Below are 15,000 nucleotides of genomic sequence, written 5' to 3'. Positions count from 1 at the left end.
AGAGAAGACAGAAGTTTTTGCCTTTATAGGTATATTGTATTGTAATACATTGCTCACTATTAAGTTGCACTCAGCTTTAAATGATTTGCTGTGTGTGTGTGCGTGCGTGTGTGCATGCGTGCGTGCATGTGTGCGTGTGTGCATGCATGTGTGCCTGCCTGCCTGAGTGTGTGTGTGTGTGCGTGCGTGCGTGCCTGCCTGCCTGAGTGTGTGTGTGTGTGCGCGCGTGCGTGCGTGCGTGCGTGCGTGCGTTCGCGTGTGTGTGTAGTCTCACGGCTCAATGACTTGTTCTCAGAAAGATAGATTATATTTCAAAATCAAACTCTCTAGTACAACAAAGTGATCAGGACACACGTTACACATACTGTCAGCTGCAACTTGAAGACTCTAACTATAAGGCCATACAAAATTTATTTCTTGTTGATCATCAGATTCCGTCCCAATTTCGATGCCCACCCTGCAATTTTTTATTTTCATTTTATATTTTTGTCAGCTTGTGCTGATACAAAGGTTTCCTTATTTTGCATCAGTGGCATTGTGGTGTCAACACATTCCATGAGTCTGGATAAGAGTACAAAACGTCACTCGTTTGTTGTTCACATCTCCTCCACTGAGATCACGTCTCTTTGCTGTTGCACAGTTTTGTGACGGGTAGCAAGTTTTGATGATGTAAATCATGGCAGACGTGTATACATGTATCAATTAAAAAATAAAAATAAAAGTTTAATAAAGCCATTCATCTCCCATTGTTTTAGAAACTCTGACAGTCAATAAGTTATAAATTTTGAATGGCTTGTACAACACATTTTATGTAATTAATGTGGGTGATTAAGTAATTAATTAATTTTAAGTAATTAATGTGGGTGATTAAGTAGTTAATTAACTTTAAGTAATTAATGTGGGTAATTAGGTAATTTATTAAATAACTTTAAGTAATTTATGTGGGTAATTAAGTAATTTATTAAATAATTTTAAGAAATTAATGTGGATAATTATGTAATTTATTAAATAATTTTAAATAATTAATGTGGATAATTTAGTAATTTATTAAATAATGTTAAGTAATTAATTGATTAATTTTAAATAATTAATGTAAGTAATTAAGTAATTTATTAAATAATTTTAGGTAATTAATGTGGGTAAATAATTTTAGGTAATTAATGTGGGTAATTAATTAATTAATTTTAAGTAATTAATGTGGGTGATTTAATGAACACACACACACGCCTGAGTTTGTGTCAATGAAAATAGAACTAATATATATTTATACAAGCAAACCAGACTAACCAGGCATTTAGGTCTCAGGGGCAGTGACCACATGCAATCAACACAAACGTGGATACAACGATAGACCAATGCGAAACCCATAGTAGCAGCAATGTTAATTGTACGACCAGTTTCTCATTGCAAACGTGTGTTCAAACGATTAGAATCCAATTCTAATAGAAGGAGTTGGCTAGTCTCCGGGAGGTTGAAAGTGTTATACGGGAATCGCGATATACGGGAATCGTTTCATACGGGAATCGTATTATACGGGAAACCGGGCACGACGGCATGTCAGACTGTAGTTTGCAGTGTCAAATTGTAATTGCATCTAATCATCGTATGTGTGATTGAACTCGTGTACTCTGATGTTTCTACAGATAGCTGCATGTCACGCTGTGCTTTACGTGTCTATTTTCCCAACAGCTGAAACAGAATATTTGGCGGGATCTTTGCAATGAGTGGCTGCAGCTCCGGATTGGTGGCTAGCGAAAGAGCTTCTACGCTGAATGGATCTCGAAGTGCTGTCATCAGCTTTGGCCAAAGGTTGAGGTTCTAGTCAAGAAGTTAGTTGGTTAGACTAGCTGTACATGTTGATGTATGTATTTTGCACTACCTTAGCGACTTTTTTTGTTTCAGGTAATCGTAGCATGAATTCGACGAAACCGAGTGCGGTGGAACCTGTGGAACAACACAGAGAGTTAGTGTATTGTTGTGTGTGTGTAGTGTGTGTGTGTGTGTGTGTGTGTGTGTGTGTGTGTGTGTGTGTGTGTGTGTGTGTGTGTGTGTGTGTGTGTGTGTGTGTTTGTGTCAGTGTGTGTGTGTGTGTGTGTTTGTGTCAGTGTGTGTGTGTGTGTGTGTGTGTGTGTGTGTGTGTGTGTGTTTGTGTCAGTGTGTGTGTGTGTGTGTGTTTGTGTCAGTGTGTGTGTGTGTGTGTGTGTGTGTGTGTGTGTGTGTGTGTGTGTGTGTGTGTGTCAATGTGTGTGTGTGTGTGTGTGTGTGTGTGTGTGTGTGTGTTTGTGTCAATGTGTGTGTGTGTGTGTGTGTGTGTGTGTGTGTGTGTGTGTGTATGTGCGTGCGTGTGTGTGCGCGCATTGAATTGGTGTAGATTAATTTCTCAAAAAGAAACTTTGAATTTGAGCTAAAAAGACTACAAATCAAACTGATCTAACTGAGAGTTTTCTACTCCTATTTGTTTGTTTATGATGTTTTCATATGTGAACATGCCATCATACAAATCTATTTATGTTTCAATTCTCTTACCAAATGTAGCAAATCTTCCCTTGGTAGGTTGTGTGAACTGAGTGCAACTACAGCTCGAGTTGATAATAACGAAATATGGTGTTTCAATGTGATCACAACTGTTTGAAATTGCTGCTTTGTCTTCGCTGCATCTGTCTGTTGCCACAGTGACGGGCGTCAAACAGAAGCCATCTCCCACTGGAAGAGTTGCTTGATCAATGACAAGCAGCTGGTAGTGAGAAGAGTCATTGACGCAGATTGTGTATTGACATAGCTGTTCGGACTGCGAAACTGGAGACTCGAAGTTTCCATGGGTTCCTCCGATCATCATTTCACAAGCATCTGATAACAGACATTGCAACTTTTTAGAGGATTGTGACAACATGGAGGACACATATAATACACGTAATAGGTGATTTAGGCATAGGTGTGGTGGTGGGCGGTATTGTTTAGTACAGTAATGTGTGCAATTACACACACACACACACACACACACACACACACACACACACACACACACACACACACACACACACATGTGCACACACACACATGTGCACACACACACAAATGACACACAAGTCAACCAACCTGGGGTACAGACTGGTTCTTCCACTTGAATGGTAGAATTGATGAACTTCAATTTTGGTCGTCCCTTTGGAACGTTAATATTCATCCGAATAAGTTCCTTTTCTTGAAGTCTTTTATGTATACGTCTGGCTTGTCTCTTGCATCTCCCAACATTGGCAATCGCACAATTGCAGTCAATCCTGAGCGTCGTGGTAACGCCAAACTGTACATGACATTTTGTCACTTCGTTGTTCACAACTTCACAGCATGTTGCTGCATTGCATTTTGTGTTAACAGCCATTTTATGCTCTTGTGAGACACTGTCGCTATTCATTCGTCTACACTTTGGATGCGAGTCATACAGGCTTTGAATAACGGCGATTCGGTGAGAGGAAGAACATTTCTTTCCTTGAACTTTGTCTGTAAACCAATCAAGACAAAGTATAACAAATGAGTCTGGAATTGATTCAGCAAACGAGTTTTACATTTGGAGCGAATGCAATGACAGTGACAGAAACCATGCATTGAGGTGTGTGTGTGTGTGAGTGTGAGTGTGTGTGTGTGTGTGTGTGTGTGTGTGTGTGTGTGTGCATGCATGTGTGTCATTATCTGACAACTCGTGTCTACTTGAGCTCACAATTTTCAGGAGCACAAAACAATTCCCGTTGTCTAGGATCAACTTTACATAAAACGTGAACATTGCGCTACTTTTCCAGATCGACCAATGCTTGTCTGCATCATCCTCTCTATGTGATTCACCAATAATCACTGGAAACAACTTTAGGCAACAGCTTCAGTGAGCTGAGTGTATGAAAACGTGAACAACAACAACACAACCTCATGCCCTTAGTGCAGTAAGCATAAGGCCACTTGCATGTATCCCTTTAGCATCTTGAGACCAACTTGTAGTGTCATTGAAATGCATGCTGATTCATGTACGAAAGAGCACACAGATTACATCCACTTGTTTGTGCATGAGGCAAGTGTATTACAGTGTATGTCTGTAATTGAATATTTACCTTGGGTGGCAGCCAGCAGAGTGACCAGAATGAGTAGGAAATGTGCCATCACTTGAGCAAACGAATCAACTGTGTCAACCAGGATGTGCACGTGTAGATATGTACATCACCGAAAGTGGTGTGAGCCTAACCAGGCCTGCACATGAATATGCATTCTCTGCCAAACACACCAGAAGACAATGGGAAGGTGTGAATCAATCTTCCTTTCACACTTGCAGCAATCTTCAGCAACTGGACAATATGCAGTTGTATGTGCATGCATGCAGTCTACATGCAGCCAAGGTGTGGCAATTAATCCAGCAAAATACGAAGATATGCAGACATGCTCATAGAGGATACTTGCAGTGGACGAAGCCAACTAGATGGTGGCCCTGGTTCTTTTGATATCAACAGGTTATTTCAATTCGTGTCACAACTGCTATGATTCTTATGCTACTGGTCATGCATGCATCAGACTGTTAATGCAAAATGTTGATTAATGTCTTGCAAATGGATTTAAACGATGGTGTCGCTGCATGACAGTCAGGATTCTCACTAATCCGTGTGGTTGGTGGTAGGTCTGTTGGCGTGAGTCTTTCTAGAGGGGAACAGGAAGGTGCACAAGCTGTTGGGCAGGAAAGTAGACAAAATGCGTGGGTGTTGGTTAATGATTAGTGAAGCTCATTGGTCATGTCACTGATCAGGAGACTGCGGTTTGACTGCATACAGAGTACTCATTGTTCTGCTCTTGTGCAATTGTTACACACCATTTTCTACTGTTGTGTTAGTATGTGTATGTTATGTATGTGGCAAATTGAATAATTTAAGGTTATATTGTGATTGTGCATTTCTACAGTAGCCATAGGGCTAGATGAGCTTCATTCTCTGAACACAATAAAATTCTGCTCTGAAACGCTATTACTGTTGGGTTGTTGTATTGTGTGTGTGTGTGTGTGTGTGTGTGTGTGTGTGTGTGTGTGTGTGTGTGTGTGTGTGGTGTGTGTGTGTGTGTGTGTGTGAGTGCATATGCATAACAAGGTGTTGAAAGGCAACAGATCCCCTTAACTTTTATATCTTTCAGTGTAAGAGTCTGATTAGTTTCATATCAGCTATTGCACAGTATCTCACCATAAATGCATTCCATCCAGGTTCAAAAATTTAATTATGAATTAGTATGAAGATATGCATGCAGTAAGCCTACAGAATGGCAGAGACTCTAGGCATGCATCATACAACACAACTGCACACAGAGTCCTAAAATACAACAATCAACCCTAACTACCACATAATGAATGCACTTTCTAACACTTCCAAGTCTAACTAAAAGCCGACAGTTAATTACCATTGACTGCAGCCTTTTGAGGCTTTACTATCAACGGTTGTACTTCAACAACACTAATAACGAATCAGATTTTATACTGAATGTCAAATGTCTTAACAGTTTACCCTGCAAGCAGAAGTGACCAGAAAATGTTCAATGGAATTTTGGCAATAATTTGTTGAAATTTTTTTTCATCTTTTAACATTTGAGCAGCTGTACTGAAATCACTTTTGAGTGCATCAAGCAGCACAGGCCAAAGATCTGGTATCTAAACAAAAGCAAGTCAATTAGCAGGGTGGATAGTAAAAAAGTGGCTTGTTGTCAGTGTTTTCGTTGAAATTACCTTGACCATTTCTTTGACTTCAGGAAGAGTTATAAGGAATTCGACTAATTGAATTAGTGTGGGATCTGCAAATGATGTATATAATTTTGTACAATTGATGTGTGACTTGGCTGTTGTGTGTGTGTGTGTGTGTGTGTGTGTGTGTGTGTGTGTGCGCGCGCGCGCGTGCGCGTGCTTGCACACATGCATGTATCTGTTTGTGTTATTTATTTGCTTTTGTGTACGTGTGTCTGTCTGCCCGCCTAAATAAACTGACTCACTGTTTGTCTGTATGTCCTTGTGTTTGCCTGTCTGTCTGTCTGTCTGTGTCTGTCTGTGTCTGTCTGTCAATTTCAGTCTGTTTGTCTGTCTGTCTGTCTGTCTGTCAATTTCAGTCTGTTTGTCTGTCTGTCTGTCTGTTTTTGTGCCTGTCTGTCTGTCTGTCTGTTTGTCATCAATACATATATTTTCGAACATTGACACCATCTAAGCAAAGCAACTGTCTGTCTGTCTGTCTGCATGTCTATTTGTCTGTCTATGGCATGTGTTTATACCACATGATTATGAGCACACAATCCAAACTAATCCACATTACAACAGTCTCACCAATTTCCACAACTCTTCCCTCTGCACTTGTTCCATTTTCCATTAATCGAACACAACCACACTTGAACTTGATGGCTACAAACTTTGCAGTGCTTATTTGAATATCACAGATATTCATAGCTGTTGGGCAATTTGCACTACACTCTCCTGTCTCCACAGCAATAGGTGAAGAACATTCACTGTTGATTGTGTCTGAAGATTGTGGTGCTGATGCGTTATTGAATACAAACAGCAAGTACTTCTTGGTGACATTAGCACCGCAGAATGTTGTGAAGTCTGATTGTAACTTGAATTGTTTGTGTTGTTGTACCATTTCAACATGAGGTTCACTCACTTCGGGTTGAGTGGTAGGAGTAGATGTTGTCTCCTCTTGAGGTGCAAGTTTGTGTTCTTTTTCTTCATTGATGTGTAAACAGAAACGTGTTATTGTTATGTGTGGTACTTGAGGGAATTGGCATTGACTGACCTTGGCAAATTATGGGGGATGTAGTTGTTTCTTTGGGTGCAGGTGGTGCATCTACTGTCAATATGAGATTTTTAAAGACGACGTTGTGCATGATGGTTTAGATGTCAGATAGTGTGGTGTGTGTGTGTGTGTGTGTGTGTGTGTGTGTGTGTGTGTGTGTGTGTGTGTGTGTGTGTGTGTGTGTGTGTGTGTGACTCACTTGGATCAGTTGTGCGTTGTGGCTGTTTGGTGTTAGAATGGTCATTAAGATCTGTAAGGAGATACTAATGATACCCACAACTGTGACAGTAATGATTAAGTGTGTGGTGCGGCGGCGGTGGAGATGGTGGTGGTGTGTGTGTGTATGTGTGTGTGTGTGTGTGTGTGTGTGTGTGTGTGTGTGTGTGTGTGTGTGTGTGTGTGTGCAGTGTGGAAAATAGGGAATTATTTTGGCTCGGATAGACTGAGCCTAGGTAGGACATTCTTCTATGGTGTTACATGTATAACCAAGTGCCCCTCCTACTGCAGCCATTTTGCATGTAATTTTTTACAACCAACTTCCAAGGGAGAAATGGTGTTAAAGGCAGCTGAGGTTTTCTCTGGATAAAGCATGCTAGGAGGCACCTAAGTTCACAGTTAGACCATTGGAAACACCATCACGTCCTAAGAGACAAGGTTTACAGTATCATATATGCGTACTGATGGATGTTTTGTCCAAACACGTCCCAACACTGGTGCAGTATTTGGTCGGACAAACAACACGTTTGGGACATTGTCCTATGTCCTACAGTTATTTTCCACGTGTGTGTGTGTGTGTGTGTGTGTGTGTGTGTGTGTGTGTGTGTGTGTGTGTGTGTCAATGTGTGTGCACGTGTGTGCGTGTCAACCTGATCCACACATTGCATTTGTAACATCAACACTAGAATGTTGGAGCTCTAGGCGTGGTTTTCCCTTGTAAGCTGTTGCACATTGGATTGTAAGATTCAATGGAATGGTCTCATCTCCCAGATTGCCATAGATACGAAGAACTTTTTTCTTGCACTTTTCCTTATTCTTTTTCGCACACAGACAATCAACTCTAAGCTTTGTTTCCACAGACAACTCAACATCACAAGCAACCACAGTGTGACTAACAATCACACAACATGTAGACAAATTGCACTGTGTGTCAATGAGTGCGGCGTGTTCTCTCAACACGTTGTTGCTTCCCAGAACATTACAATGTGGCAGTAACGTATAGTTGCTTCGAATATATGCAAGACGATGAAGCGAAGGGCAAGGTACTCCTATAGACAGAAGCATAAATGCAGTACACAGTACCACAATGGTGACAAAGACTAAGTGAAGTCATGTGTTTCTCTAGCAAGTGCAGATCAGTGGCACAATTGACAATAACGAATAGGATAAGACAGAGAAGTGTATAGTGCTCATCGAGGCACGAATACCATCTAGTGATATCTCACCTTGAACAGCAGCTACCAGAGCAATCAGAACAGGCAACAACATAGTCAGTCAACAGTCGGGTATGTGGGTCTGTGAGCTGACCTAAACAGGTGTGAACCTAGTCGTGTACAGGTAATATCCATCAAACACACCCTAGCTATACATGCAACACAATCAGTAGGTGATACGCCTATTTGCAGTTGGTTATTCTTGTCTGATCCCACTACATCAACTATACAAATTAAAACAACACTGGTGTGTAGTATTATGGCTAACCTCTACCTTACAACACATAATGTCAACCCGAGGTCTCAACTTATGGACGAGCAGTGACTGTTTAGTTTCACTAATTAGGGTATGTACTGCTCGACTAACTACTTGAAGCTTTTCAGCAGATCTTGGTACACCTTTGGGAGCATGTCGAAAAATGGTTTGGTGGATCGTGTCGTATCAGCTCTTGATGGATACAGCAGAATGAGTTCGAGTCGGGACCAGCCGTCTGCATCCTAGACACACACAGTGACACACACACAGTGACACCCACACACACAGTGACACCCACACACACAGTGACACCCACACACAGTGACACCCACCCACCACACACACCCACACAAACCATTGTGTAACCTACCATTGCATATTCCTCTAACATGTTGTTCTTGAAAAGGAAATCGACGAGAGGCGCGAGACGTCCATCTACAACATGGAAAACCTCTAAACATTTGAGCGTTTATAATCCACGTCTCTGTGACTCACTCACCGTGAGATGCAAACTTCAGCTCTACTTTCAATCCTACTGGCCTGCGGAAGGTGAAGCACAGACAATTAGATGTTGAGAGATAGAACACGGACTCATCATTGCACAGAGAGCTGGAGTCCGTCTTGTTGTTGCATCTACCACTGGAAATGGTAACATCTGCACTCTTACAGTGTCGTCCTACAGCCACCACCTTCACCAGCACTCGGTTTGTACTCCTTGGAGAACACGTATAGAAACAGTCAGTGTATTGTGCTCCGGGACCACCAGTTAGAACTACTCTTCCAGGAATGTCCTCAATTTGACGGCAACTCTCGCAGGCGAGCCCAAGAATTCCCTCCGGGCAATCACATCTGCCACATGTGCAGGTACCTCGACTGCTACACATCCATCCATTGGTACCCCGAGGACAGCGGACATCACTGCACTCACACAGGTCACCATACCATCTGTGGTGACACTCACATCTCGGCTGACTGCAGTTCTGGAGGATACAGTCACCATGTTCACTACAAATTCGACCCGATTCGTCACTCGGACAAATTTCTGTCGTGCAATCACAGAACCTGCCCTGCCATCCCTCCTGGCACTGGCACTCACCACACTCACACTCTCCATGGCTGCTGCACACCTCCGCGTCTTCAGATGAACGACAGAACATCGAGTCACGCACACACTCTTCACACGTCTGCCCATCACGACTCAACCTGTACCCTTCCCTACAGTTTATCTCCACATCGGAAACCTCCATAGCCACCCTCTTGATAGTAACCAGATCCTCCAGGTCCTCACCCTCTCTAAGTCTTGACGCAATCTGTTCCCTTGTGGCATCAGTCAGATCCATGATATTTTGTTCTTCGATTTTTCCCTCAACACGAGGCCGGAGTTCATCACAACTGACTGGCTCTCCTGCCACTACTTCCAACCCAGACCCGGTCTTTGCAGCATCACAGCAACACTGTATCGTCATTTTCGTTGTGATATTGAGACTACTGTTCGAACAAGTGGCTTGAGGAGCTCCAACAATGCTACAGCAGTCGTCCTCACCGCATGCCTTGCTACTGATCCAGTAGGTGTACTCGTTCACCACATTCGTGCGGTTCAGTCTGTGACATGTGAGCCGCTTGACATCATACGATCCATGCACTTGTAATGTGTAGTTGGTCGCAGCACAGATCTCAAACCTTTCCGCCGGCTGCTCGTCAATAAACAAACCTCCTCCAATCCCCTCCGATTCGTCAGGACACTCACCTATTAGAGAGTAAACTAGACGAATGCGTGACTACGGCAAACAACAAGTTTGTCACACTAGAAGCACTTGAGGCAATATGAAACTTACAGACCACCATATGTGATGAATGCAACCATTTATGCATGCAAACGTCACCACCATGCAAAGACTCGTGAATCATAAATCTCTACTCGTATGATGCAAGCATCAGGATAAACAACGCAGGAGCTTAAAGCGACAAGCCAAATGTTGCATCTCACTGCGCAAACGTGTGGAGAGTTGGCGCGCAGTGAAGCTAGCCAATCACTATGCCAAGCATGCGGCTTGTTGTCACACTGTAGCAATACCGCAATGTTGTAGCTAGCTAGTTAGTTAAGGTGTCGCACTTTCGTACCTTGAGTTTGAGTGCAAGACGTCGCGAGGAGAAGCGACAACACGAGAAGCATCTTGTGTGGGTGCAGCCCGACTGGAAACGCTCGCTTTGGATCACTCGATAGTTATCGATGTGAGAAATACGATCTTATCGTCTCGTGCACGTGAGACTTTGCATGTGAAAGAGACAGCTGAAGATGCAGAGTGTAGGCATGGCAACCATTGAGTAAGAACTAGAGGTCATGCAGTGTGCTTCACTGTGCGTGACCTTCTCGGCTAGGCTGCTAGCTTCTGTTTTGGTTGCCTATGCACTCTGTTACTATGTATGTATGTATCAAGTGGGTGTTCTGCTTGACGTCATGCGGCGCGAGTACAGTACAGTACACACACACACCGCTGATGCTGTATAAATACTCAAAATACAAGCAGTTTACAAATACTCTAAACAAAACAACAGTGGTTGTCATCCACCGCTTACTATTGACGTCAGTATATATCTGCTCTAAGTTTGTAATTTGGCGGTGCAGCCATGACAGAATAATGTAACTACCAGACTGAGAGGGAGCGCGTAACCATACAGGTTGTACACTAGCCCATATATATTACACTAGCCCATATATATTACATTAGCCCATATATATTACATTAGCCCGTATATCATACACTGGCCCGTATATAGTATCCCGTATATAAGACTGCTTTTGTACACGTGTACGTACTGTACTACACTGTACTGTATTGATTGTGATTATCTCTCACTTGATGGCATTTACACGTGCGATGCATGTCATTATTATGTAGTACAATACAACAATACAGCAGTGTACAATACTAGAAAATATACGTTCCACACAATATTAATTAATTAATGACTTATTACCACCAACAATAAAATTTTGCATAAAGATATAAATAAATAAAATAAATAAATTGATATATATATATTATTTATTTATCAATTTATTTATTTATTTATATATATATATTAAATATATAAAAATATTTAAAATTAATTAAGTTTATTAGAGACAAGCCAGAGCTGGAGACAAGTTACATCAATTTGTACTCCTCCACATGAGAAAGAAATTTTGTTGTCTGGTTTACTCAGACATGATGGAAACCAAGAGACACAAAATATAAGGTAACATTAATATTTACGACTTTCAAAGTTATTAATAAAATTAATTAATTAATTAGCTAATTAATTAGTTGCACTGTATGGTTGCTGCATGGATGCTGTCCCAACTGTGTAGTAACAGTGAACACGTGATGCAACGTGTTGCATGAAGTGTTTATCACTGGATTTGTATTGCAGTTGGAGTTGGTTTTAACACATTGAATGATTGTGTATTTTCAATAATAGCTCAGCACTCTCGTATGTTACAAAATTCAATTAAATATAAATTCTTCAATTTCAAATTCGTTTTCGTTTGTCGTCTTTACGCTTACTTGTAGGCTGCACTGATGGTGGAACGGGTTGAGTTTTTGACTTTTCGTGTTGTTTGTCATTGTTATTGTTGTCATCATTGGGTGTGTTCCACGAATGTGTGGCACTAGACACTGACATGTGGCTTAGTTGGTTCATCTTCTGTCTGATGGTACAAGCAGACACGTCCAAAGAAACAGATCCCATCTACAAGATCATGACAATAATCAGTGCGTGTGTGTGTGTGTGTGTGTGTGTGTGTGTGTCTGTGTGTCTGTCTGTGTGTCTGTCTGTGTCTGTGTCTGTGTGTGTGTTTGTGTGTGTGTGTGTGTGTGTGTGTGTGTGTGTGTGTGTGTGTGTGTGTGTGTGTGTGTGTGTGTGTGTGTGTGTGTGTTAATAAATTTAACAATTAACCACAGTGAAGATAAAATGTGTGTGATACCTGAGGAGCAGCTGGTGCTACGAATTCCGGTACAGCAGCAAAGTATGGCCTAACAAACACGTTCGAGTATCCAATAATTTATTAATACATTTTCATTACACGCAATGAATCTTAATCACCTGTAGACGGTTTGCTCATCAGAGGAAGGTGTTGAAAAAAATCCAAGGTTTACCATGGAATCTACAGAAGTACTTGATTTTTTCACCACTTTTTCTGGTGTTTTGTCTGTCTGCTTCGACAATTGTATCTTCCTTGGTACGAGTGAAGCGTCTCCAACAGACTCCTTGTGCATGTTGAGTGTTTGTGATTGAACTTGTGGCTGGGAGGCAACCGTTAGTCTTGGTTCTCGTAGTTTAGGTTTCTTGGGTTGTGATGGACCGGGTTGGTCAGGATCCATAGGATCCATAGATGGGTAGATAGAACGATATTGTGGTGTCCCTGGTGGAGGTGGAAGTCGTGGATATGGGTTAGTAGATTGAACAGAGTCACGCACAGAGAGATCCACTGACAATGTGTTTGCTTCACCCAAAGTGTAAAAACGAGGGTCGGCATACTGTGTGGCCACAACGGAAGCTGACGGCGTAGACACCACAGCAGACGAAGGCGACGCTCTCGGATACATCAATTTGGCATTAGCACTCGTTTCTACTCTCAACTGGGAGCATTTTGGCTTTTGGCTAGTCAATGATTTTGACCACTTTTTTGAACCCTTTGATAACTCTAGAGTGTGTAACACAAACATCAATGTTTTCAATTGATATCTTGCTACATTGTATGTTTCTCACCAACCAATCAGTTTGTTTTCTATTGTCAAACGTCGTTCTTCTATTTTCTCTCTCGTATCGGCTACGGTTTCGTACTCGGGAGCATAACAAACATGCAGAAGTCCACCCATAAACGATTGGTCATCCAACCTCCTCTTGGCAACTCTAAACCCAAATCACTATGTATAGGTAAGTAGTCTTGCTAACCACGCCCCTTTTCCAAAAAGACAAGAGGGCGTGGCTAGTAAGAGTACAGTATACATAAAGGTTATCATATGATTAGCATGCTATAGGATAAGTAATATATCATGGTCACGTGACTTGTATGTATATAAGTGAGAGCGTGATAATATATATCAACCGGAAGTAACTTATTGCACACTTGCCATGCAATACAACGTATATACACCATTTAAGTACACGCTCGTGACTGTTTGGATGTCACGTGACTTGTACATCACATAACCATTGTAATTCAAGTCACGTGACTCGCACATCACATGACCATTGTTGCACATCACGTGACTCACACAACACGTGACCATTGTAATTGCATGTCACGTGACCATTGTGTAATGACTCTTATCCGTTAACCCAACGTTAATTAATATCAAAATATATCTACTATAAATAATAATTAAATGTCAAATATTACCTGGCAGATGAAATACTACAGAACTTGATCCAATATACTTCAGTAAATTCTTCACACGGATAATCGTCGAGATGCCGATATCTACAGTCAACAAATCAATTAATGCAACACCAATCATCATGCACCTTTACTATACAAAGCCAGACCTAGTGGTCTCTAACAATACCGAGGATTGTCACAAAGGGTTAGCATTCCAATTGGAATGCAGACGAGAACACAGCCTGACGTTATGCACGATTTGAAATTACGTCACATGTTTGTTACGTCATAGCAAATCTTATGACGTGGGTAATAAATAAATTTCGTTATTTATTTGGTTACGTGTTATGTAGGAGGCGGAGTGAGTCGTTGAGTCGATCGTATGTCATGTGACCGACTGTGGTTACTGCACCCTAGCGTTTCACACTTCAGGTAAAGAGGCAGAAAGACAGAGTGACAGCCAATAGAAATATTAGCTTCAGCCACCACGATGTGCATGCTTGCTCAATAAACTGTGATGACCAATGAGTACATTTGTGGGCTCAATGGTCCGGTCGGTCACCCCTAAGACCTCATAGGGGGAATGACTGGCTGGACCCTTAAGCCTAATATGTTTGATATGAATTAGTCTGTTTGTCTTTGATTGCTGCTTACTCTTCGATGTCTCCATACAAGGCAAACTGTTTGATAAGATCTTCGCTGACACGAATAGCAGGGACTCCCATCACCAGCAAATACTTCGACTCCTGATTAATCGTATACACCTGCCGCACAAAAAATACCAAAACGTCAACATAAATAATTAAAATTAAATTAATTTTAAAATATGATTAATATCAATTATTTCATTTTTAGAAATATCTGCTACTAGACCTTTACAGCTTTTTCCTTTCGTCCTTGTCGATATTTAGGACGCGTTTCAGCCTCCTCCAACCTCCGATGATGCTTCCGTGCAACAGACGCCATAGTATACGGGACTTCATGTAAAGTAACACGTTATTTAAGTCCCGTATATGACGTAATTTGTAACACGTAAAGGTTATGCCCAGAGGAAAACGAGCACCACCGACGGAGAGCCGAAATGGCTCCACTCAGGGAGGTAGCAAGAAAAATGTCGCGTCCTTGCATGTTTTACAGCGGTACACCTACCGGAGGACTTGA

At 41.6% G+C, this 15,000-nt stretch overlaps 5 protein-coding genes across 5 annotated transcripts in view; 1 reads left to right on the top strand and 4 right to left on the bottom strand.

The window, feature by feature from the left end:
- LOC134193060 (serine/threonine-protein kinase Nek10-like) overlaps window positions 1-69 on the top strand; it is a 25,264-nt gene extending 25,195 nt beyond the window's left edge. The window contains exon 38 of the mRNA XM_062661847.1: window positions 1-69. This exon is cut by the window's left edge and continues 277 nt beyond it. The gene's annotated coding sequence lies outside the window, so the exon portion shown is untranslated.
- Window positions 70-1,563: 1,494 nt separating this feature from the next.
- LOC134192939 (uncharacterized) lies at window positions 1,564-4,224 on the bottom strand. The gene is made up of 5 exons (XM_062661696.1): window positions 4,095-4,224; window positions 3,097-3,495; window positions 2,527-2,847; window positions 1,880-1,944; window positions 1,564-1,818 (listed from the first exon to the last, which is right to left on the bottom strand). The coding sequence occupies exons 1-5, from the start codon at window positions 4,141-4,143 to the stop codon at window positions 1,675-1,677; spliced, it is 978 nt and encodes a 325-aa protein (XP_062517680.1). The 5' UTR covers window positions 4,144-4,224; the 3' UTR covers window positions 1,564-1,674.
- Window positions 4,225-5,093: 869 nt separating this feature from the next.
- LOC134193065 (uncharacterized) lies at window positions 5,094-8,331 on the bottom strand. Its single transcript, XM_062661853.1, has 7 exons — window positions 8,231-8,331; window positions 7,655-8,053; window positions 6,988-7,038; window positions 6,789-6,842; window positions 6,323-6,718; window positions 5,738-5,802; window positions 5,094-5,662 (listed from the first exon to the last, which is right to left on the bottom strand). The coding sequence occupies exons 1-7, from the start codon at window positions 8,271-8,273 to the stop codon at window positions 5,516-5,518; spliced, it is 1,155 nt and encodes a 384-aa protein (XP_062517837.1). The 5' UTR covers window positions 8,274-8,331; the 3' UTR covers window positions 5,094-5,515.
- A 57-nt stretch (window positions 8,332-8,388) lies between these two features.
- LOC134193064 (delta-like protein 1) lies at window positions 8,389-10,377 on the bottom strand. The gene is made up of 3 exons (XM_062661852.1): window positions 8,974-10,377; window positions 8,845-8,909; window positions 8,389-8,716 (listed from the first exon to the last, which is right to left on the bottom strand). The coding sequence occupies exons 1-3, from the start codon at window positions 9,938-9,940 to the stop codon at window positions 8,585-8,587; spliced, it is 1,164 nt and encodes a 387-aa protein (XP_062517836.1). The 5' UTR covers window positions 9,941-10,377; the 3' UTR covers window positions 8,389-8,584.
- Window positions 10,378-11,916: 1,539 nt separating this feature from the next.
- LOC134193217 (uncharacterized) lies at window positions 11,917-14,805 on the bottom strand. The gene is made up of 7 exons (XM_062662029.1): window positions 14,713-14,805; window positions 14,494-14,603; window positions 13,861-13,941; window positions 13,231-13,370; window positions 12,561-13,161; window positions 12,442-12,490; window positions 11,917-12,206 (listed from the first exon to the last, which is right to left on the bottom strand). The coding sequence occupies exons 1-7, from the start codon at window positions 14,803-14,805 to the stop codon at window positions 11,988-11,990; spliced, it is 1,293 nt and encodes a 430-aa protein (XP_062518013.1). The 3' UTR covers window positions 11,917-11,987.
- Between the last annotated feature and the right edge of the window lie 195 nt (window positions 14,806-15,000).

This window comes from Corticium candelabrum, chromosome 17 (genome assembly GCF_963422355.1).
Source record: "Corticium candelabrum chromosome 17, ooCorCand1.1, whole genome shotgun sequence".
In the NCBI taxonomy this organism is placed as follows: Eukaryota; Metazoa; Porifera; class Homoscleromorpha; order Homosclerophorida; family Plakinidae; genus Corticium; species Corticium candelabrum.
The sequence above is the reverse complement of the archived record's forward strand: the minus strand, read 5'-3'. Positions and strand labels throughout refer to the sequence as shown.